The 24,489-nt window shown below is 43.1% G+C and overlaps 1 protein-coding gene across 1 annotated transcript in view; it reads right to left on the minus strand.

Annotated features, from left to right (window-relative positions):
- SPATA17 (spermatogenesis associated 17) overlaps positions 1 to 24,489 on the minus strand; it is a 253,310-nt gene that overhangs the window by 43,929 nt on the left and 184,892 nt on the right. Inside the window, exons 7-8 of the mRNA XM_069768487.1 lie at positions 18,736 to 18,936; positions 7,312 to 7,460 (exon numbers count right to left, since the gene is read on the minus strand). Coding sequence (XP_069624588.1) covers positions 7,312 to 7,460; positions 18,736 to 18,936 — 350 coding nt within the window. The remainder of the gene's footprint in view (positions 1 to 7,311; positions 7,461 to 18,735; positions 18,937 to 24,489) is intronic.

Here is a 24,489-nt window from a genome sequence, read left to right on the forward strand (position 1 = left end):
CCCTTAGATCCCACTCTTAAGCCTCTCACTTAGCCAAATGAGATCTCATACTTTGCACTCACGAGGAGCAACAACCCGAAACACCATGTCTGCAAATTGAGAATCTGTTTTGGCTTTTATCCCAAGTCATGTGGCAAGTCTCATTAAAAGGTCGATATTGGCTTTTAGGATCGCTTCTTCCAATAGGTTGCACTAGAGATCTAGTCTTCTTCCATGCTGAAGAAGCAATTTGCATATTTAATTTGGCAGAGGAGCATGCATGGTGTATAAGTCTCTTCACTTAGACAGCAGACACTCAGGCATGATGGAAAAATGATTGCAAGTGTTGTGAGCATGTGCAGTAGGAGTTAAAGAATACTGACATAAAAAATGTTGATTTAAATAATATTTCACATTCTGACATTACATTTCCTATCACCCCTTAAGGACACAGCTAATTTTGGCCTTTAGGACGCAGCATTTTTTTTCTATTTTTGCTTTACAACATTCTGGTAGCCTTAACTTTTTCAAAGTTTTACTGAGCTCTTGTTTCTAGTGCTTTGGAGTGTATTCTTTTGTATAATTTTTTGATCTATAAATTAGTCTACCTATACTAAGGACAAGCAGCAGGAAAATAACTATCAGGTAGTGGTATTGCTTAGTGGTGCAAGCTTCTTATAGGCTCCCTTTAGTTTCTACTAATTTTTGTATTACCATATTGCCCAAAAATAATTTATTCCCACTGTTTTTTTATGTTTTGTATTTAATTACACTAAATGTGAATTATTTTATGGGTTGTGTTAAGGGGTTACCTAATATGTATATTTTTATGTTTTATTACTTGTATTTACAGTAATTGAAAGTTTTTATTAAAAAAAAAAAAGTCACGTTATTTTTATTTTTCCAAGGCGACTTTTACTTTTTACTTTGATTTTTTCATTATACTGCATAGGCACATCAATAAAATACAATGTACCTACAATTAGGCCGGGACAGGACTTACCCTAGGTATGTCCGACTCCTAATGTGATTTCAAACAGGCCATGGTTAGACTCATGGCAGTCCCCTAAAACTGTCAGCCCAGACAATCACTATTGTTGGGTCCGATGATTAAGTGGCGAAAGAGCCAAAGTTCTATATGATACGGTAACTGCATGGCATCACAAAGGTTAACGCCTAAAATTGGAGATATCTATAATCTCTGTTGTCATGAAATGGCCGATGACAATTACAACAACCATCCCATTGTTTTGTTTTGTCTCACTTTAGCTGTTGCTGCCATAGGTCACTAGCTTGCCAAAAGTTTCCGCCTCCACACTCTGCTCTGGTTCTCCTGTCAAGTGGGCACAAGCATCTTCCCCAGGATGTCACTAGGTTCACCTTTGTCCTTCTTCATTGTCCAAAGTCCGATAGACTCAAGATATTCATGGAGGTCCTCAACTTTCCTTGCTTGAGGAATAAGATTCTACAGGTGCTGTCCATGCCAAGGTGTTTTTCAGTGAAATCTAACATTTTCTCACCTGACTAGTACCTTGATCTTGATTATTGTCTGCTGCCTGCTCTACCTTTCCGTTGAACCACCATATTGACCGAAATCTTCCTGCCCTGATCTCGGCTTGTCAAATAATGCCTTTCAATTCTCACCTTGGCCTCTTATCTCAAATTCCACAATTTGTCAACTATTGACCTCCTTCTCTACTCCCCTCTCATCTCTTCTTCCCATAACCGCATCCAAGACTTCTCCCGTGCTTCCCCATACTCTGGAACTCTCTACCCCAACACATCAGACTTGCGCCTACCATAGAAACCTTCAAAAAGAACCTGAAGACTCATCTCTTCCGACAAGCCTACAGCCTGCAGTGATCCTCAACCTACTGAACAGCCGTACAGCCAGCTCTTCCCTCTCCTAGTGTATCCTCACCCACCCCCTGCAGACTGTGAGCCCTCGCGGGCAGGGTCCTCCCTCCTTATGTACTCGTGTGCCTTGTTATCTGCTCATGTTTAATGTATTTGTCTATATTTGCCCCGTATTCACATGTAAAGCGCCATGGAATAAATGGCGCTATAAAAATGTATAATAATAATAATAATAATAACTATGACTACTTAGAGCGGTCCACTTCTGAAGAGCCACCAACAGATCATGTTTTCATTATTCCCTTATTAAGGAGTGTATAGAAGCTCTATGATTACCCCGAGTCCACTGATCCTTGGTTGACAAAGAAGGACAAGGTTGAACCTAGAAAATTGCAGAGGAGGATACTTGTGTCCAACAGAAGCGTCAGAGCAGTGCATGGGGCCAGAAACTTCTGGCAAGCTAAGGAAGTCCTGCAACATAATCTGTTGGTAGCTCTTGAGGTGTGGAGTTGGAGAACACTGATTTAGAGATTGTGTCCAGTAACATCAAAATACCTCTACAAGGTTTAAACCATAAAAACAAGGAAGTACAAGGGCTACAAGGGCTCTCCGCTTCTCAATTTCACCCAAACCAAGTCTGATGAAACCTAAGTGGTCTGCTTTGGGGTACAAGAGTTATGGTTACATAAAGGTAAAAAGCACTAGCTCCAAGCATTTATGGCACCGGATGAGAATGGGTTACGATAGCGAGAGATAAAATGTTACAAATACCCTCGTGCTTTGGCTTCTTGGGACCCAAATGTTGAATTTTTCACAATTTAACCGGAAGCACAATCCTTAAATATGTAGAAGAGTGAAATATGATCATCCTGGGCTTTAATAGATGAAACTATAATGACCTCGTTTTATAAATAAAAGAGAAAGTCAAGAACCTCGGAAGAAGTTAGAACTTGTTAATTATACAAAGTCTTAATATCTTCATCCCCAGTGTTATTAAAAAAACATAGCATCATTAGAAAAATTAAGCTGAAAAAAAAAAAACTAAAATGAAGGCGCAGCTTTGTAAATATCCAGTGGAAATTAACTGCAAAAGACAGAGGAATTCTGGATCAAACGCGGGTAATCATCTTTAACCATGCCCCAGGGCGCTCATTTGTAAAATATGATTTGCTCATTGACTATCTCTCATTTTACTGCTTGCAATGGAGTATTTTGTATTAATGGGGGTGAGCTAATTTACTAGTAGAACTTAAAAAGCCTCTTTTGATTATGAAATGTTCCGCACAATGTGGGTAATTACACAGACCGAAAACCCAAAAGTTAAAGAGAACCGTCTTCAAGTGCGAAATGAACATTCAAGATGGTGACAATGAGGTATTAGGTTCCCAAAAGTGAACAAAAAGGGGGAATCCACAAATCTCAAAAAAATTGGGAGGCCATTGGCTTGCCACAAGTGGGGGGGGAGAATCGGCCTTTAGGCAGGCACACTGCGATACTGCACACTCATAATGAGCAGTCTCGTCACAATGGACACAGTCCATATATTCGGTTCCCTCGATGCATAGACTGACTATATGCCAAAACAATAGTATGGTGCCATGCTCATCACAGATGGAGATGAATTCCTTCGAAAATTCTGGGAGTTGCACATGTGTTACATTTGTTGGATTATACGTTTTGTGAACATGAAGGCTCCAATTCATCAAGCAGTTTACTCCACTTTTTCTGGCGTAAAATTGCTCGCAATAACTCAAATTTTTTGTGTAACTCTTTTGTGCCATAACTATAACTATAAGCCATAACTTTTTTACTTTTCGGTCAATATGGCCATGTGAGGGCTTGTTATTTTGCGGGACGAGTTGTACTTTTGAACAACTCCATTGTTTTTAACATATCATGTACTGGAACACAGTAAAAAAATTTCAAATGCGGTGAAATTGCAAAAAAAGATCAACACCACAGTTGTTTTTTATTTTACTTTTTTCACTATGTTCACTAAATGCTAAAACTGACCTGCTGTTATGATTCTCCAGGTCATTGTGAGTTCATAGACACCAAACATGTCTAGGTTCTTTTGTTATCTACGTGGTGAAAAAAATTTGCAAAATTTGTTATAAAAAAAAAAAAAAATACCGTAGCGTCTCCATTATTCGTGATCTGGGGTTAGGTGAAGTCTTAATTTTTGCATGCTGAGCTGAAATTTTTAATAATACCATTTTGGTGCAGATATGCTCTTTTGAACTCCCATTATTGCATTTTAATGCAATGTTGCAGCGGCCAAAAAAAACATAATTCTGGGGTTTTTACTTTTTTTCCTCATTCTGTCGTTTAGCAATCGGGTTAATTCTTTTTTTATATTGATAGATTGGGCGATTCTGAACACAGCGATATCAAATATGTGTATGTTTGATTTTTTAAAAATTTTTTAAATGGGGTGAAAAGGGAGTGATTTGAACATTAATATTTTTTTTATTTTTTTTTTTTTATTTTTTTTTAACTTTTGGCATGGGAGACTAGAAGCTGCCATAACCCGATCGGCTCTGCTACATACAGGCGATGATCAGATCGCTTGTATGTAGCAGAATTGCTCACTTGCTATGAGCACTTCCCACCGGGTGCCACTCATAGTAATCCAGCAGTTACAACCATAGAGGTCTGCTGGAGACCTCGGGTTGTCATATGTGATGCAGTGACCCCTGTGGCAGCTAGGGGGCACTGTGTGTACTCCTCGTGATATGCATGGAGGCGTATCTGTGGTTATAATGGTGGTGAAACAGCGACTGGCAGAATTGTAAGTGGCCGACGTGTCGCAGAGGGAGTCAGCGCGGTAAGTCTGAAGTAATGCTGTTCTGGGACCTGTAGTCCTACAAGTAAATTGTGTTGTTTGTATAGTTGTGAAGGGAGACTTACTGGGCTAGTTATGAGAGATGGGCAGGTCAAACTAGCCACACACACACACACACTCCAACCTGTGGGAGTAGTTACAGCTTCATAATATGACCAGGGTGTGGGTCACATGTTCGCTGAGTGTGGACCTGAATGGTCTATGCTGGAAGGTCCTGGAGAGCCTATGTGTTGGGAGTGTCATCTCCCTGATGAGCACGTGGTGGGGCTTTGGACCTGGTGGCCTGGGGTGTTGGACAAATGTCCTGAATAGCACCCGGACAAGTCACACGCCTGTTTGATGGACGGTCCCCATTAGGGACGGACGTCCTGAATAGCGCAGAGTAGCCTGTGTTGGAAGTCCTGGGAGTAGGCTTCCTGAAGAGCACAACCTGTGTTGGATGTCCTGGGAGTAGGAGTCCTGAAGAGCACATGCCAGTGATTTGGAAAGTACCAGGTGGGATGGATATCCTGAATAGCGCGCAGTGAGACTGTGGTCCTGGACGGTCTGTGTTGGAAGCTCCTGTGAGTGGAGCCTTCCTGGAGCACCTAAGGGACTGTAGACCTGGACGGTCTGTGTTGGGGAAGCTACCGACCTTCGGTGGCTCTGGACTAACTAATGTGTGCCTGCCAGGCAAGTTGGTGAACCCCGTAAGGCAGCTTCCCTGAGAGAGAGAGGACTGACAGGAGGTCAGCGTGTGGAGCAGTAGCTCCAGAAAGGTAACACTGGGAAGGGGGGCTATCATAACGGCAGAGACGTATCTGCCAGTGGAACAGACGAACAGACTATTGGTGCTTGTTGTGTTCCATGGATAGTGATGAACTGTGCGGTCACCCACAGTAACTGGATGAAGTGAGGTCCAGCGTGTTTAGAGACGGCGAACCAATGTCGTGTGCGTTATATGGCACGGACATTGATACGGCGTACGGACAACCCCGGGAACTAGTCAAGGAGGGCTGGCGGGTGTAGTGTCTGAACTGTGAGTTAAAGCCATATATGAAATATCTGAGTCAAAGCTGCAACTTAATGTCACCGGTTGGTGCCTGTTGTGTTCGATGGAGTTTATAACGAACTGTGCATAACCCGGTTTATGATGCCATAATAAACCGCATGGACTGTTTTTCTGTTATAAAAACGTGCCTGTGTGACTGAATCCCGTTGCTAAGCAAGTGTTCCCCAAGACATGCAGTAAGCATAATCTTACATATGCTAACCCATCGGCAACCCACGGTCATGTGATACAGGTGCCGATGGGCAGGATTTCCGGCACGCTTGCCGGAAGCCCGTGTTAAATGCCGCTGTCAGAGTTTGACACATGTACACAGTACATGTACACAGTGACTACACCAGCAGAATAGTGAGTGCAGCACTGGAGCCTAGGGAAGATAAATTCACATTTGCAAGTTTCAGTAATTATGTTAGATATGTATAGCAAATATTACCATCTAGATAATCAGTCACTGGCCTAACTCCTGTTAATATACTGAGTGTCATAATAAGGCCACGGTCACACGCTCAGTATTTGGTCAGTATTTTCCATCAGCATTTGAAAGCCAAAACCAGGAGTGGAACAATGAGAGGAAAAGTATAATAGAAACACGTCACATCTATATTTTTCACCCACTTCTGATTTTAGCTTACAAATACTGATGTAAAATACTGATCAAATACTGACCATGTGAACATGACCTAATGATAATTAATTTCAGTTTTATATTGACTAAATCAGCAATTCATTCAAAGTGATTCTTGTATTATAAAAAGAGTGTGAATTACTGCTGTGCACTCTAGTTTAAGTAAAGTGAAAACCATTGTCTCCTATATTATACCTCTGTGCCCATAATGTCTGATGTGATGGTTGACTCCGTTGCTGTTCCTTTTCACCACCAACCCCCTTGTTGCTTTGATTGACAGCTCAGTCATCCAGTCTGGTGCAGGTGCATGCCGAGCTGTCAGTGTGTTAATTGACAGCTCAGCTGTCCAATCTGAGACTGGGAGGCGCTGGCTGTGTCCAAGTGTTCATTATCCCAGGTGATTGCCATGCTACTTAACTGTTTCTCCCAGACCTCTGCCAGACGTGCATTCAGCTACTGAGGTTTGTGCCCTCTGTGCCTTGCGTTCTGTATGTTAATGTTTTGTTGCTTGACCTTGGACCTCATTCTGACCATCTGTCTGTTTAACCACTTCTGCTCTGATCCGCTATCCTTGGAACGTTACCTGGCTACACTTTTGTCTCTTCCTTCTTTTTATGATATCCTGGTTTCTGACCTTGGACTCCTTGACTATATTGACTCACAACTTGGTCGTGAAAAGTGACTAGTGTCAAAATCATGTTTTTTCAAGGATATGTTCATCTCAGGCCAAGTCGACCCGAGAAAAAATGTAAGGAAGGTCACATCTGTATATAGCTTGAGCACCTGGTAATTGTTACCTGGCCATACTTACTTGATGCATAAACCTGACACCAGAGTTATAGCCTGAAGGAAGTAATTTACACTACCAAGAAGGTGTACAGAAGGTTAGATATCTGGTGGCATGGAGAGAATGGAATGATTTAGCATAAAAAGAACATAGAAATCTTCTTTAATTACCTATCTTCCTGGAAACCCTTCATCCATTCTTGTCTCTTGAGTTCTTTTCGGGCCTCTTCCGGAGAACTGAATGATGTTGCTACCCTTAGGGTTGGCTCCAAAGGCTTATAACGCTGTCTGAGTACTTCTGCTGGGTCACGGAATGGACCCTATAAGAAAGTAAGATTAAAATGGAGTCGTTTTAAGGCATAGCTCAGCTTATGTCAAGAACATTCGGTCAAAATATCTTAGAAAAACTGTGTGGATGAAAAACTAAAAATAGGGAAACCCTGTATTTTGTCGATTTATACAACCCCTGGCAAAAATTATGGAATCACCAGCCTTGGAGGATGTTCAATCAGTTGTTTAATTTTCTAGAAAAAAAGCAGATCACAGACATGGCACAAAGCTAAAGTCATTTCAAATGGCAACTTTCTGGCTTTAAGAAACACTAAAAGAAATCAAGAACAAAAAATGTGGTAGTCAGTAATGGTTACTTTTTTTAACCAAGCATAGGGAAAAAATTATGGAATCACTCAATTCTGAGGAAAAAATTATGGAATCATGAAAAACAAACAAAAAATACATCCCTAGTATTTTGTTGCACCACCTCTGGCTTTTATAACAGCTTGCAGTCTCTGAGGCCTGGACTTAATGAGTGTCACACAGGACTCTTCATCAATCCGGCTCCAACTTTCTCTGATTGCTGTTGCCAGATCAGCTTTGCAGGTTGGAGCCTTGTCATGGATCATTTTCTTCACCTTGCACCAAAGATTTTCAGTTGGATTGAGATCCGGACTTTTTGCAGGCCATGACATTGACCTTATGTGTCATTTTTCAAGGAATGTTTGGACAGTTTTTGCTCGATGGCAGGATGCATTATCATCTTGAAAAATGATTTCATCATCCCCAAACATCCTTTCAATTGATGGGATAAGAAAAGTGTCCAAAATATCAACATAAACTTGTGCATTTATTGAAGATGTAATGACGGCCATCTCCCCAGTGCCTTTACCTGACATGAAGCCCCATATCATCAATGACTGTGGAAATTTGCATGTTTTCTTCAGGCAGTCATCTTTATAAATCTCATTGGAACGGCACCAAACAAAAGTTCCAGCATCATCACCTTGCCCAATGCAGATTCGCCATTCATCACTGAATACACTGTGTGCAGAATTATTAGGCAAGTTGTATTTTGATCACATGATACTTTTTATACATGTTGTCCTACTCCAAGCTGTTCAGGCTTGAGAGACCACTACCAATTAAGTAAATCAGGTGATGTGCATCTCTGTAACGAGGAGGGGTGTTGTCTAATGACATCAAAACCCTATATAAGGTGTGCTTAATTATTAGGCAACTTCATTTCTTTTGGCAAATTGGGTCAGAAGAGAGATTTGACGGGCTCTGAAAAGTCCAAAATTGTGAGATGTCTTGCAGAGGGATGCAGCAGTGTTGAAATTGCCAAACATTTGAAGCATGATCGCCGAACAATCAAGCGTTTCAAAGCAAATAGCCAACAGGGTCGCAAGAAGCGTGTTGGGCAAAAAAGGTGCAAAATAACTGCCCATGAATTGAGGAAAATCAAGCGTGAAGCTGCCAAGATGCCATTTGCCACCAGTTTTATATCTTAAGACTGACTTTTCAAAGGTTTTATGGACTGATGAAATGAGAGTGACTCTTGATGGGCCAGATGGATGGGCCAGAGGCTGGATCAGTGAAGGGCAGAGAGCTCCACTCCGACTCAGACGCCAGCAAGGTAGAGGTGGGGTACTGGTATGGGCTGGTATCAAAGATGAACTTGTGGGACCTTTTTGGGTTGAGGATGGAGTGAAGCTCAACTCCCAGACCTACTGCCAGTTTCTGGAAGACAACTTCTTCAAGCAGTGGTACAGGAAGAAGTCGGTATCGTTCAAGAAAAACATGATTTTCATGCAGGACAATGCTCCATCACATGCCTCCAACTACTCCACAGCGTGGCTGGCCAGTAAAGTTCTCAAAGAAGAAAAATAATGACATGGCCCCCCTGTTCACCTGATCTGAACCCCATAGAGAACCTGTGGTCCCTCATAAAATGTGAGATCTACAGGGAGGGAAAACAGTCCACCTCTCGGAACAGTGTCTGGAGGCTGTGGTGGCTGCTGCACGCAATGTTGGTTGTAAACAGATCAAGCATCTGACAGAATCTATGGATGAAGGCTGCTGAGTGTCATCATAAAGAAAGGGGGCTATATTGGTCACTAATTTTGGGGGGTTTTGCTTTTGCATGTCAGAAATGTTTATTTCTGCACAGTAGTCGTTACCTGCACAAACAGATATCCTCCTAAGATAGCCAAATGTAAAAAAAAAACACTCCAACTACCAAAAATATTAAGCTTTGATATTTGAGTCTTTTGGGTTGATTGAGAACATAGTTGTTGATCAATACTAAAAATAATCATCTAAAATACAACTTGCCTAATAATTCTGCACACAGTGTGTGACTTTCATTCAGTCATCCACAGTCCACAATTTCTTTTCCTTAGCCCACTGTAACCTTATTTTTTCTGTTTAGGTTTTAATGATGGCTTTCGTTTAGCTTTTCTGTAAGTAAATCCCATTTTCTTTAGGCGGTTTCTTACAGTTCGGTCACAGACGTTGACTCCAGTTTCCACCCATTAGTTTCTCATTTGTTTTGTTGTGCATTTCCTGTTTTGGAGACATATTGCTTTAAGTTTCCGGTCTTGACACTTTGATGTCTTCCTTGGTCTACCAGTATGTTTGCCTTTAACAACCTTCCAATGTTGTTTGTATTTGGTCCAGATTTTAGACACAGCTGACTGAACAACCAACATCTTTTGCAACATTGCGTGATGATTTACCCTCTTTTAAGAGTTTGATAATCCTCTCCTTTGTTTCAATTGGCATCTCTCGTGTTGGAGCCATGATTCATGTCAGTCCACTTGGTGCAATAGCTTTCCAAGGTGTGATCACTCCTTTTTAGATGCAGACTAACGAGCAGATCTAATTTGATGCAGGTGTAATTTTTGGGTATGAAAATTTACAGGGTGATTCCTTAACTTTTTCCTCAGAATTGAGTGATTCCATAATTTTTTCTCTACGCTTGGTTAAAAAAAGTAACCATTACTGACTACCACATTTTTTGTTCTTGATTTCTTTTAGTGTTTTTTTTAAAGCCAGAAAGTTGCCATTTGAAATTACTTTAGTTTTGTACCATGTGTGTGATCTTCTTTTTTTATACAAAATTAAATAACTGAATGAACATCCTCCAAGGCCGGTGATTCCATAATTTTTGCCAGGGGTTGTATAATGCTATACATGCAAACATTGAAATTATATTAGTGTTGGTAGAATGTATGTAATTATGACATATAATATCACAATTTATATATTAGAATTACTACATTCATTTTTTAAGACAAAAAAAAGAGAAAAAAATTCAACAAAATTAATATCTTAAAGAGTCTGTAAACTTTTAACAATTCAATTTTTGGTAAAAAGATCCACTGATCACAGATACTCAGCTATAAAGTGAGGAGAAACCTACTGGCAAGTCTTTTATTTTCTAGCAGAGCCTCCACAGGGCAAATAGGGTATTACACATTGCTAGGTCCTCCAGAGCAGGAGAGGCAATCATTGTAGCTGGTCTTTGCTATGACTAAGGGAAGAGGGTCCTTAACATGTAGACCCGATTTATTAAAATTTTATCAAATACTGTATTAGTAAATGTAATGTAAATGTAAAGTTCTGTTCACGTTAGCTTTGGTGCTATCCTGGTATTTTTAATGGTGAGAATGGCAGAGTCTCTAGCTGGCATAGGGTAGACTCGGCCAGATGATAGGGCATGGTGAACATGTTTAACACATTTAAAGCCAAAATGGAGCAGGGGCCCATTGGGACTGTGACCAAATGACCACATATACCCACGTATGCTCTTAAAACTTCTGGAAATCCTTCAGGGCGAATTATAATTCTCCATCTTAGCCAGAGCCGCTAGAATTATTTTTATGGATTTTCACGAACAAAGACGGGAGCTTGTCTTGACTTCTACATATTCTAATAGCTTGTCAGTAACCAGTCACAGCTGGACTAAAAGTAAAGACAAAGAAAAAAGGGACGATTCACGCCTCATTTCTGCTCACTTATGTTTTACATTAATAGAAACCAATAATAGGAACCAGTTACCATAAAAGTTATAGACCGTAAATAACACAAATGGCAAATAAGTATCATCCAGCACTTTCAGCAGATGGACAGGAAGGTTGTTATATTTCATGGTCTTTAATGGAGATTTTTTTTTTGTCTCGTAAAATGTAATTTGATATTTAAGTGGTTCTGTCAATGTTGAGGGTGGATGTATAGTATTCATAGGTAATACCTACGATGAGCCAAATTCCAAAGCTTAGCGAGCACTAGAATCAAGAAAAACATAAAAAATACATCTTGCAATTTTCTGATACAATTGTAACTAACAGCAGTAGTCTCTAAACACGGTGCACTAAACATGGCCACAGATATATTCTGTTTGACCTAGCACATGAATTGGAGATCAGATGAATCACATGATGGACGCCAAGGATGCACTTCAGGGCACACAGGACTGAACTAAACAAAGCTTGGCTTATTGAAAATGGGGCAGGGCATCAATGAAAGTATGTTCCCACTGCCAGTAAATACAGTATAGTGAAAAAGTATTCACCCCTCACCCATTTTTGGTTACACATCGGTCTCAGTTTCTAGGCCGGGCTCTGCTCCTTACTCCTACGGCTGATGTCCTTTGCTGTGCTCCATGTCGGGCTTTACATGTTGCCCAGTATACCTCAAGGACATCATCATCTAAGGACTTTTAAAGTCCACTTAGACACACTTGAGGTGTCTTAATATTCATACAGTGCAGTGTTGTTTTCATTTTTCATGTGGCATGGACTAGCCACCGTTCAGTTCCTTTGGCTGCATCTTCACTACAAACTGCTAAAGGTTAACACATCGTTTGCTATAAGCATTACAAACTGTTGTTAGAATGTGTTCTCATTATGCTGCAAACTGCTGTGGATTCTACAATTTGCTTATGCTGATTCCGTTGGTTAACCATCATTTGCTGTAAGCATTACAAAATACAATTAGTAACTGTTGACATTATGTTACAATCTTCTACGAGGAACTTGCATCTACTGCTTCTCAGACCTCGTAATTTACCCAACGTTTGCTATAGAATTACGGACTTTTATTTAGAGACTGATCACATCACGATGCAACCACAGTTGCATACTACTGTAATATTTACAACCTACATCTAAGTTCTGCTTGAAACTTGCTGTTTTTCTCTTCATCTGCTCACCTATGTTTATCTGCACTATTGGTTCTGTGGTGTACTGCTTTGTTTATTTGCAGTCCAGCATAGCCTGTTTTCCAGGGCCTCACTGCTCCATGGGCCTTCCAACCTGCTGTGACAACGCTCTTGGTCCGTGTGTTCACCATGACCAGCAGCTTTGTGAATAAGGGCCTCGCTGTTCCATGGGTCTTCCAGTCTGTTGTGACAACGCTCTTGGTCCGTGTATTCACCATGACCAGCAGCTTTGTGAATAAGAGCCTCGCTGTTCCATGGGTCTTCCAGTCTGTTGTGACAACGCTCTAGGTCCGTGTGTCCACCATGACCAGCAGCTTTGTGAATAAGGGCCTCGCTGTTCCATGGGTCTTCCATTCTGTTGTGACAACACTCTAGGTTCGTGTGTTCACCATGACCAGCAGCTTTGTGAATAAGGGCCTCGCTGTTCCATGGGTCTTCCAGTCTGTTGTAACAACGCTCTTGGTCCGTGTATTCACCATGACCAGCAGCTTTGTGAATAAGGGCCTCGCTGTTCCATGGGTCTTCCAGTCTGTTGTGACAACGCTCTAGGTCCGTGTGTCCACCATAACCAGCAGCTTTGAGAATAAGGGCCTCGCTGTTCCATGGGTCTTCCAGTCTGTTGTGACAACGCTCTAGGTCCGTGTGTCCACCATAACCAGCAGCTTTGAGAATAAGGGCCTCGCTGTTCCATGGGTCTTCCAGACTGTTATGACAACGCTCTTAGTCCATGTGTTCACCATGACCAGCAGCTTTGTGAATAAGGGCCTCGCTGTTCCATGGGTCTTCCAGTCTGTTGTGACAATGCTCTTGGTCCGTGTGTTCACCATGACCAGCAGCTTTGTGAATAAGGGCCTCGCTGTTCCATGGGTCTTCCGGTCTGTTGTGACAACGCTCTTGGTCCGTGTGTTCACCATAACCAGCAGCTTTGTGAATAAGGGCCTCGCTGTTCCATGTGTCTTCCAGTCTGCTGTGACAATGCTCTTGGTCCGTGTGCTCAGCATGACCTGCAGCTTTGTGACTCACCCTCAGAAGCTAAGCCCTAATATTGTGATCATTGTTCTTCTGCAAGAATCAAACTGCATTTGAGCTTTGAGCAACAAAGTGATAGGTGGAAAAATCTTTCTGGATATATTCTATAGCAGATTGAATGGTTCCATCCAGACCTGGAGAAGCAAAGCAACCCCACACCATCACACTACCATCATTGTGTTTAATTATTGATATGATGTTCTAATGAAATAATACAGTGTTAGCTTTACTCCACATGTAATGGGACACACGTCTTGTCTTGTTGACTCAACAGTTCAAAGAATATAATCCAAAAAGTCTTGGGAGTCATCTCAAAGTTGTTTCTTTTTGAAAATTCAAGGTGAGTCTATGTTCATTTTTAGTCATCAGTGGTTTGCACCTTACAAATCTCCAATGGATAAGACTTTTGCCCTAAATTTACCATATATACTCGAGTATAAGCCGAGATTTTCAGCCCAAATTTTTGGGCTGAAAGTGCCCCTCTCGGCTTATACTCGAGTCAAGGTGGGTGGCAGGGTCGGTGGGTGAGGGGGAGAGGGCGCCGAGGCATACTTACCTAGTCCCGGCGATCCTGGCACTCCTCCTGCCATCCCACGGTCTTCGGTGCTGCAGTTCTTCCCCTCTTCAGCGGTCACGTGGGACCGCTCATTAGAAAAATGAATAGGCGGCTCCACCTCCCATAGGGGTGGAGCCGCCTATTCATTTCTCTAATCAGCGGTGCCGGTGACCGCTGATAGAGAAAGAGGCTGCGGCACCGAAGACAGCTGTGACAGGCAGAGGGAGCCGGACGTCGGGACCAGGTAAGTATGTAATATTCACCTGTCCGCGTTCCAGCCGCCGGGCGCCGCTCCATCTTCCCGGCGCCTCCATCTTCCCGGCGTCTGCGCTCTGACTGTTCAGGTCAGAGGGCGCGATGACGCATATAGTGTGCGCGGCGCCCTCTGCCTGATCAGTCAGAGAAGAGACGCCGGGAAGATGGAGGCGCCGGAACGAGACGCCGGGAGCTGCAAGCAAGAGAGGTGAGTATGTGTGTTTTTTTTTTTTTATTGCAGCAGCAGCGGCGGCACAGATTTATGTGGAGCATCTATGGGGATATATGAACGGTGCAGAGCACTATATGGGGCACAGCTATGGGGCACAATGAATGGTGCAGAGCACTATATGGGGCACAGCTATGGGGCACAATGAACGGTGCAGAGCACTGTATATGGGGCACAGCTATGGGGCACAATGAACGGTGCAGAGCACTATATGGGGCACAGATATGGGGCACAATGAACGGTGCAGAGCACTGTATATGGGGCACAGCTATGGGGCACAATGAACGGTGCAGAGCACTATATGGGGCACAGATATGGGGCACAATGAACGGTGCAGAGCACTGTATATGGGGCACAGCTATGGGGCACAATGAACGGTGCAGAGCACTGTATATGGGGCACAGCTATGGGGCACAATGAACGGTGCAGAGCACTATATGGGGCACAGCTATGGGGCACAATGAACGGTGCAGAGCACTGTATATGGGGCACAGCTATGGGGCACAATGAATGGTGCAGAGCACTATATGGGGCACAGCTATGGGGCACAATGAACGGTGCAGAGCACTGTATATGGGGCACAGCTATGGGGCACAATGAACGGTGCAGAGCACTATATGGGGCACAGATATGGGGCACAATGAACGGTGCAGAGCACTGTATATGGGGCACAGCTATGGGGCACAATGAACGGTGCAGAGCACTATATGGGGCACAGATATGGGGCACAATGAACGGTGCAGAGCACTGTATATGGGGCACAGCTATGGGGCACAATGAACGGTGCAGAGCACTGTATATGGGGCACAGCTATGGGGCACAATGAACGGTGCAGAGCACTATATGGGGCCCAGATATGGGGCACAATGAACGGTGCAGAGCACTGTATGGGGCACAGCTATGGGACAAAATGAACGGTGCAGAGCATTGTATATGGGGCACACATATGGGGCAATAATGAACGGTGCCGAGCACAGTATGGGGCACAGCTATGGGACAAAATGAACGGTGCAGAGCACTATATGGGGCACAGCTATGGGACAAAATGAACGGTGCAGAGCACTATATGGGGCACAGCTATGGGGAAATATGAACGGTGCAGAGCACTATATGGCACAGCTATGGGGAAATAATGATCTATTTTTATTTTTGAAATTCACCGGTAAATGCTGCATTTTCACTCTAGGCTTATACTCGAGTCAATAAGTTTTGCCATTTTTTAGATGTTTGTCTGCTCTCTTTCATTATCTCCTATATTAGTCGCTGATTTGCTCTCGGTAAAATTTTGGAAGGCCAGTATGGGAAAGTTCATCAAAGTACCAAACTTTCACCATTTCTTGATATTGGCTCTCACTGTAATTCGCTATAGTCCCAGGACCTTACCAATAGCTTTGAAACTTTTCCCAGATTGGTAGATTTTCAATAGCTCTCTTTGGCACTGGTATCTTCACTATCAAGATAATGGCATCATGTGCGGCCTAATGAGATTTTCTTCTTGTTTCAAAATGCCAGGTAAATTTAGATTCAATAAGTCTGGCAGTAATCATGGCTAGTGAAATTAAACCCAATTGTCAATGTGGTTAATTGTTGTGAATTCTGTGGCCAAGCTCCCTCCTGTGGATGAGAGTGGTACTGCGGCTTCTGAGTTTCCTTCCTCAGGTGATGAGGTTAAGTCGTTAGGTGCTGCTCTATTTAACTCCACCTGGTGCTTTGATCCTGGCCTCCAGTCAATGTTCTAGTATTGGTCTTGCTTCCTCCTGGATCGTTCCTGTGGCCTGTCTATCCTGCATAAGCTAAGTTTTGCTTGTGTTATTTTTTGTTTGCTATTTTTTCTGTCCAGCTTGCTATATTGGTTTTTCTTGCTTGCTGGAAGCTCTGAGACGCAGAGGGAGCACCTCCGTACCGTTAGTCGGTGCGGAGGGTCTTTTTGCCCCTCTGCGTGGTTGTTTGTAGGTTTTTGTATTGACCGCAAAGCTATCTTTCCTATCCTCGGTCTATTCAGTAAGTCGGGCCTCACTTTGCTAAATCTATTTCATCTCTGTGTTTGTATTTTCATCTTACTCACAGTCATTATATGTGGGGGGCTGCCTTTTCCTTTGGGGAATTTCTCTGAGGCAAGGTAGGCTTATTTTTCTATCTTCAGGGCTAGTTAGTTTCTCAGGCTGTGCCGAGTTGCATAGGGAGCGTTAGGCGCAATCCACGGCTACCTCTAGTGTGGTGTGTTAGGATTAGGGATTGCGGTCAGCAGAGTTTCCACGTCTCAGAGCTCGTCCTTTGTTTTTGGTAGTTGTCAGGTCACTTTGTGTGCTCTGAACTTCAATGTCCATTGTGGTTCTGAATTACCTGTTCATAACAGTTAATTGGTTGATTCGTGGTAATTATTATTATTTTTTTTTTTTACATAGGGCCAGATTGAGCTAAACAGGAGCTTTGAGAAAGAGGCAAAGATCAAAATATATATATTGCAGGATCTCACGCTCTCGGGTATCCGCTTGGATACAGGTAGCACAGGGTTTTATATCAAAACAGCATGTAGTTATTGTCCACCATAAACTTTACAGTTGCAAAACGAAAACATTGTTCCTTGAACATCAATGGATAACATAAACAGTTATTTTCTTCAGGTAGAATGAAACAACATGAAAGTTGCAGCTTCACCAATCTCGGTAGGCCCAGCAGCAGTTAACACTTGTATTAAACGTGTTCACCAAACAAACATCTCTCTGTTTGCCTGTAGCACACCTCTCTTTGTAGAGCAGACTAACCAGCGGCTCTACCTTTCTCCAGTCCCAACACACTCCCCTCTGCTGAACTAACCCAGCTGCTGTTAACAGGTCCGAAAACCCCAGACTAGATCCTAGGATCGACTTTTCTCAGGAAGGATACTTTATGAACAATGCCACATAATAAAAAGTGTACAAGGGGGCAGTCTATTGTACCTCAATCCAAAAAGAAAAGGCCCCGATATAATCTGATTTTCAGCTAGGAAATAGAAGAATTCATCATCCTGGCCTGATGGCCGACAATAAGATTATATACTTAAAAGAATGGAAATTAGTAGGGTTGATCGAATAGCTTTGAATACGTGCTTATCCGAATAGCTATAGCACTTACCAAATAGCTGCATTGGTAACTTGGATACCTGGAGTGCTCCCGATAATCAGCTGTTTGGTGCCACAGCTGCATGTCTCACAACAAACAGGCTCTCCATGCATGTGCTGTTACTGTCACACAGCCGTGACACATAAGCTGCGGCGCCGTACAGCTGATTATCGGGAGCGCTCCAGGTATCCAGCTTACCAATGCAGCCATTCGGTAAGCCCTATAGCTATTCGGATAAGCACTTATCCAAAGTTATTTGATCAACCCTAGAAATGAGGTGTGCATAAATGTAATGTCAGTAGTGTTGGCCTAAATCTATTTGCAGGACCTGGTCCATTGGCCATGTCATTAATCTGTGGCCGCTGAACAACAACCTCCTCTTACCTGCTGCATCTGTGGCTCTTCATCTGATTAGCCAGCCTGGACCGCCATCGCATATGTGTCACACATTACAGTATCCATTCTCACCAACTGTGTCACTCAAGTGGGGTCCCATATACAGTGGGTTCAGCAACCAGGAACACCACTCCTTGGGCACATCTTCAACTCAATCTGCCAAGCTACTCTGTCTATACTTTCGACCTTGGGCGTCAGAGTCTACTAACCTGATGAGTATATAAGCCACCAGGCGTAAACTATGAATCTTCCAGTCATTGGGCATAGAGCATGTGCCCTACATCAGTAGGCCAGGCCAAACCCGCTGATGAGAACAGATAATATACTTGATGCTAGGCAAAAGGTAAGAGGAGTGCCATTCATGAAATCCCAATAAATTACATTTACATTGCCGATTTGGTATATTGCCAAGGGTTGTCTTACACAGTCAATGCCTAAGACTATAAAGCTAATTTTGACCTAAAGATAGCCCTAGCTAAGGCACAAACAAAAGTATTCTACATGTATTATTATATACTTATCGCATACCTGTGGCTTCTTTCTGCCAATTGGAGGAAGAGGTTGGGTCGTTGGGAATGAATAGGGGTGTCTACAATCAGTCCAATCAACAAAGCCAATATCATTCTCTTTCTTTGGTATTTCTCGATGGCTCAGAGGTCTCGCTCTTTTTAGCCGGAATTCCATTTCATCCGGATGTTGTCTATACGGTGAATTGAACACTCCGGCGATCTTAAAGGAAACATAAAAGCCCTTAAAAATCAGAACTATCACAATTCATCATAATAGTATTAAGATATTCACAATAATTTTTGTGAACATGAAATATATATTATTGATCAAAGAACTGTGCTTAGTTAAAGCTTATTAACAGATAAAAAGTAAAACATTTTGAAAACCGCATAAGATGCGAATTGCCTCTTCAGAGAGGAAGAGGACTTGAACTCTATAGCGCCACCTGTTGGAAGCAGCGATCCAGCAAGTCATTATCGACCCATTAACGAGTTTTGCAATTTGACTTTGGATAAAAGCCAAATTTGAATCTCAATTTGAAAACACGGTGTTTCAGGCTACTGGCCCTCATTAGTGCAAAGGTGGCACTACAGAGTTCAAGTCCTCTTCCTCTCTGAAGAGGCAATTTACATATTACATTTCCCAGAAGAGCATTACACAGCGAATAAGCCCCCTTATCTTGGCATGTCAGAGCCGGTATGTCAATCTCCACAGGGAGAAACGTTACCCCTTAGAGCTCAAAATAGCATAACAAATTTAAAAAAATGTTATAATCCAGGAACTGAACATAAATGTGCCAGACCCTAACCTGAGATTAGGCAACCTAACGCTGAACCTTCCATGATCAGGGCCAATCACAACATACACAGCATACTGTATCTACCAGTGATGGCAAACCATTTAGAGACCGAGTGCCAAATCTGCAACCCAAAACCCTCAGAAGAGGCAATTTGCATATTATATTTCCCAGAGGAGCATTGCATGGCGAATAAGCCTCCTTACCTTGACAAGCCAGAGCCGGTATGTCACTCTCCATAAGGAGAAACAATACCCCTTAGACCCCAGTCCAGAGCCTCTCACCTAGCCAAATCAGTTATCATGCTTCGCACTGACGAGGGCCAACAGCCCGAAACACCGTGTCTGCGAATTGAGATACTAATTTGGCTTTTATCCTAAGTCACATTGCGCGACTCGTTAAAGAGTTGATTGTGACTTGTAGATTCGCTACTTCCAACAGGTGGCGCTATAGAGTTAAGTCCTCTTTTTCTCAGAAGAGGCAATTTGCATACCCAAAACCCACTTATTTATCGAAAGTGCCAACACGGCAATTTAACCTGAATACTGAGGTTTTTGTTTAGAAAGAAACAACTCATGCTGAGGGCAGGCACAAACAGGAGCTACCAGGCTGCAGATATAAAGGAATATGCTGCTTATCCTGGTATATGCACCCTCATCCTGGTATATGCCCTTCATCCTGGCAAATGACCTTCATCCTGGTATATGTTCCCCCATCCTGGTATATGCTCCCCCAATCCACATACATGCCCCCATAATGGCATATGGTCCTCCATCCTGGTACATGCTCCCCAAATCCTAGTATATGCTCCCCCATCCTGGTACATGCTGTTCATCCTGCTATATGCCCTTCATCCTGGTATATGTTAACTCTAACTTGGTATATCCTCCCCCACCATGCTATATGACCTTCATCCTGATATATGCTCCTCCATCCTTGTATATGCTCCCCCAATCCTTGTATATGCCCCAACCTGGTAAATGCCCTTCATCCTGGTATATGCTCCCCCATCCTGGTATATGCCCTTCATCTTGGTATATGCCCGACATGCACATATATGCAATCCTCCTGGTATATGCCCTTATCCTGGTATATGCACCCCCATCCTGGTATACGCTCTCCCAATCCTGGTATATAGTCCCCCATCCTTGTATATGCTCCCATATGTCCATGAGATGTCACAGCTCACCTCCTCCTCCTGTACAATGACTGATAACCTCTATATACAGTAGATAACACAGGATCCATCATTCACAATAGGTGATGTCCCAGCTCACCTCCTCCTCCTCCTGTACAAGGACTGATAACACCTCTATATAAAGTAGATAACACAGGATCCACCATTTACAATAGGTGATGTCACAGCTCACCTCCTCCTCCTGTACAATGACTGATAACACCTCTATATACAGTAGATAACACAGAATTCACCATTCACAATAGGTGATATCACAGCTCACCTCCTCCTCCTGTACAATGACTGATAACACATCTATATACAGTAGATAACACAGGATCCACCATTCACAATAGGTGATGTCTGTTGTGAATTCTGTTATCGAACTCCCTCCTGTGGTCATGAATGGTACTTCGGCGAGTTCTCTCCATGGACTCCCTCTGGTGGCTGTGAGTGGAGCTGCTGCTTCTGAGGTTCCTTCCACAGGTGACTTAGTTTATTCTTTGGCTGGCTGCTCTATTTAACTCCACTCAGATCGTTACTCCATGCCAGCTGTCAATGTTCTTGTACTGGTTCAGTTCGCTCTTGGATCTTTCTGGTGACCTGTCTACTCCAGCAGAAGCTAAGTCCCTGCTAGTTTATTATTTGTTCATTGTTTTCTTGTCCAGCTTCCTATCATGATTTTGCCTTGCTAGCTCTGGGATGCAGAGTGGCACCTCCGCACCGTGAGTCGGTGCGGAGGTCTTTTTGCACACTCTGCGTGGTCTTTTTGTAGTTTTTGTGCTGACCGCAAAGATACCTTTCCTATCCTCTGTCTGTTTAGTTAGTCTGGCCTCCCTTTGCTGAATCCTGTTTCATTTCTGTGTTTGTGACTTCCATCTTAACTCACAGTCAATATATGTGGGGGGCTGCCTTTTCCTTTGGGGAATTTCTCTGAGGCAAGGTAGGCTTTATTTTCTATCTCTAGGGCTAGTTAGCTCTTAGGCTGTGAAGAGGCGTCTAGGCAGTGTTAGGTATGCTCCACGGCTATTTCTAGTGTGTGTGATAGGATTAGGGATTACGGTCAGCACAGCTCCCACTTCCCAGAGCTTGTCCTGTGTTAGTTTAACCATCAGGTCGTTCCGGGTGCTCCTAACCACCAGGTCCATAACAGTACAGCTGGCCCAAAGTATTAATGCATCTCAATAGAGGGATAAGAGAAGTTCTGAGACCATTTTTTTTTCTCTGCAGTGTGATTTGTCTTTCTTTTCCCCTTAACCTCTGGGTGGTTCAGGACACAGGTGTAGATATGGACATTCAAGGTCTGTCCTCTTGTGTGGATCATCTCACTGCATGGGTACAAAACATTCAAGATTTTGTGGTTCAGAATTTTTGTGGTTCAGAATCCGATGTTAGAGCCTAGAATTCCAATTCCTGATTTATTCTGTTATGGCATTTGTGGATTCAGGCGCTGCCCTGAATTTTATGGACTTGGAGTTTGCCAGGCGCTGTGGTTTTTTCTTGGAGCCCTTGCAATATCCTATTCCATTGAGAGGAATTGATGCTACGCCTTTGGCTAAGAATAAGCCTCAGTACTGGATTCAATTGACCATGTGCATGGCTCCTGCACATCAGGAGGATATTCGCTTTTTGGTGTTGCATAATCTGCATGATGTGGTCGTTTTGGGGTTGCCATGGCTACAGGTCCATAATCCAGTATTGGTTTGGAAATCTATGTCTCTGTCCAGCTGGGGTTGTCAAGGGGTACATGGTGATGTTCCATTGCTGTCAATTTCGTCTTCCACTCCTTCTGAAGTCCCTGAGTTTTTGTCGGATTACCGGGATGTATTTGATAAGCCCAAATCCAGAGCCCTACCTCCTCATAGGGATTGCGATTGTGCTATTAATTTGATTCCTGGTAGTAAGTTTCCTAAGGGCCGACTGTTTAATTTATGTGTGCCAGAACACGCCGCTATGCGGAGTTATATAAAGGAATCCTTGGAGAAAGGTCATATTCGCCCGTCGTCATCACCGTTGGGAGCAGGGTTCTTTTTTGTGGCCAAGAAGGATGGTTCTTTGAGACCTTGTATTGATTACCGCATTCTTAATAAGATCACGGTCAAATTTCAGTACCCTTTGCCGCTGCTGTCTGATTTGTTTGCTCGGATTAAGGGGGCTAGTTGGTTCACCAAGATAGATCTTCGAGGGGCGTATAATCTTGTGCGTATTAAACAGGGCGATGAATGGAAAACAGCATTTAATACGCTCGAGGGCCATTTTGAGTACCTGGTGATGCCATTCGGGCTTTCTAATACTCCATCTGTGTTTCAGTCCTTTATGCATGACATCTTCCGAGAGTACCTGGATAGATTCATGATTGTATATTTGGATGATATTTTGGTCTTTTCGGATGATTGGGAGTCTCATGTGAAGCACGTCAGAATGGTGTTCCAGGTCCTTCGTGCTAATTCCTTGTTTGTGAAGGGGTCTAAATGTCTCTTTGGAGTTCAGAAGGTTTCATTTTTGGGTTTCATTTTTTCCCCTTCTACTATCGAGATGGACCCTGTTAAAGTTCAGGCCATTTATGATTGGACTCAGCCGACATCTGTGAAGAGCCTGCAGAAGGGCCAAATCACAACATACACAGCATACTGTATCTACCAGTGATGGCAAACCATTTAGAGACCGAGTGCCAAATCTGCAACCCAAAACCCTCAGAAGAGGCAATTTGCATATTATATTTCCCAGAGGAGCATTGCATGGCGAATAAGCCTCCTTACCTTGACAAGCCAGAGCCGGTATGTCACTCTCCATAAGGAGAAACAATACCCCTTAGACCCCAGTCCAGAGCCTCTCACCTAGCCAAATCAGTTATCATGCTTCGCACTGACGAGGGCCAACAGCCCGAAACACCGTGTCTGCGAATTGAGATACTAATTTGGCTTTTATCCTAAGTCACATTGCGCGACTCGTTAAAGAGTTGATTGTGACTTGTAGATTCGCTACTTCCAACAGGTGGCGCTATAGAGTTAAGTCCTCTTTTTCTCAGAAGAGGCAATTTGCATACCCAAAACCCACTTATTTATCGAAAGTGCCAACACGGCAATTTAACCTGAATACTGAGGTTTTTGTTTAGAAAGAAACAACTCATGCTGAGGGCAGGCACAAACAGGAGCTACCAGGCTGCAGATATAAAGGAATATGCTGCTTATCCTGGTATATGCACCCTCATCCTGGTATATGCCCTTCATCCTGGCAAATGACCATCATCCTGGTATATGTTCCCCCATCCTGGTATATGCTCCCCCAATCCACATACATGCCCCCATAATGGCATATGGTCCTCCATCCTGGTACATGCTCCCCAAATCCTAGTATATGCTCCCCCATCCTGGTACATGCTGTTCATCCTGCTATATGCCCTTCATCCTGGTATATGTTAACTCTAACTTGGTATATCCTCCCCCACCATGCTATATGACCTTCATCCTGATATATGCTCCTCCATCCTTGTATATGCTCCCCAATCCTTGTATATGCCCCAACCTGGTAAATGCCCTTCATCCTGGTATATGCTCCCCCATCCTGGTATATGCCCTTCATCTTGGTATATGCCCGACATGCACATATATGCAATCCTCCTGGTATATGCCCTTATCCTGGTATATGCACCCCCATCCTGGTATACGCTCTCCCAATCCTGGTATATAGTCCCCCATCCTTGTATATGCTCCCATATGTCCATGAGATGTCACAGCTCACCTCCTCCTCCTGTACAATGACTGATAACCTCTATATACAGTAGATAACACAGGATCCA

Source organism: Ranitomeya imitator, chromosome 5 (assembly GCF_032444005.1).
Source record: "Ranitomeya imitator isolate aRanImi1 chromosome 5, aRanImi1.pri, whole genome shotgun sequence".
Lineage (NCBI taxonomy): Eukaryota > Metazoa > Chordata > Amphibia > Anura > Dendrobatidae > Ranitomeya > Ranitomeya imitator.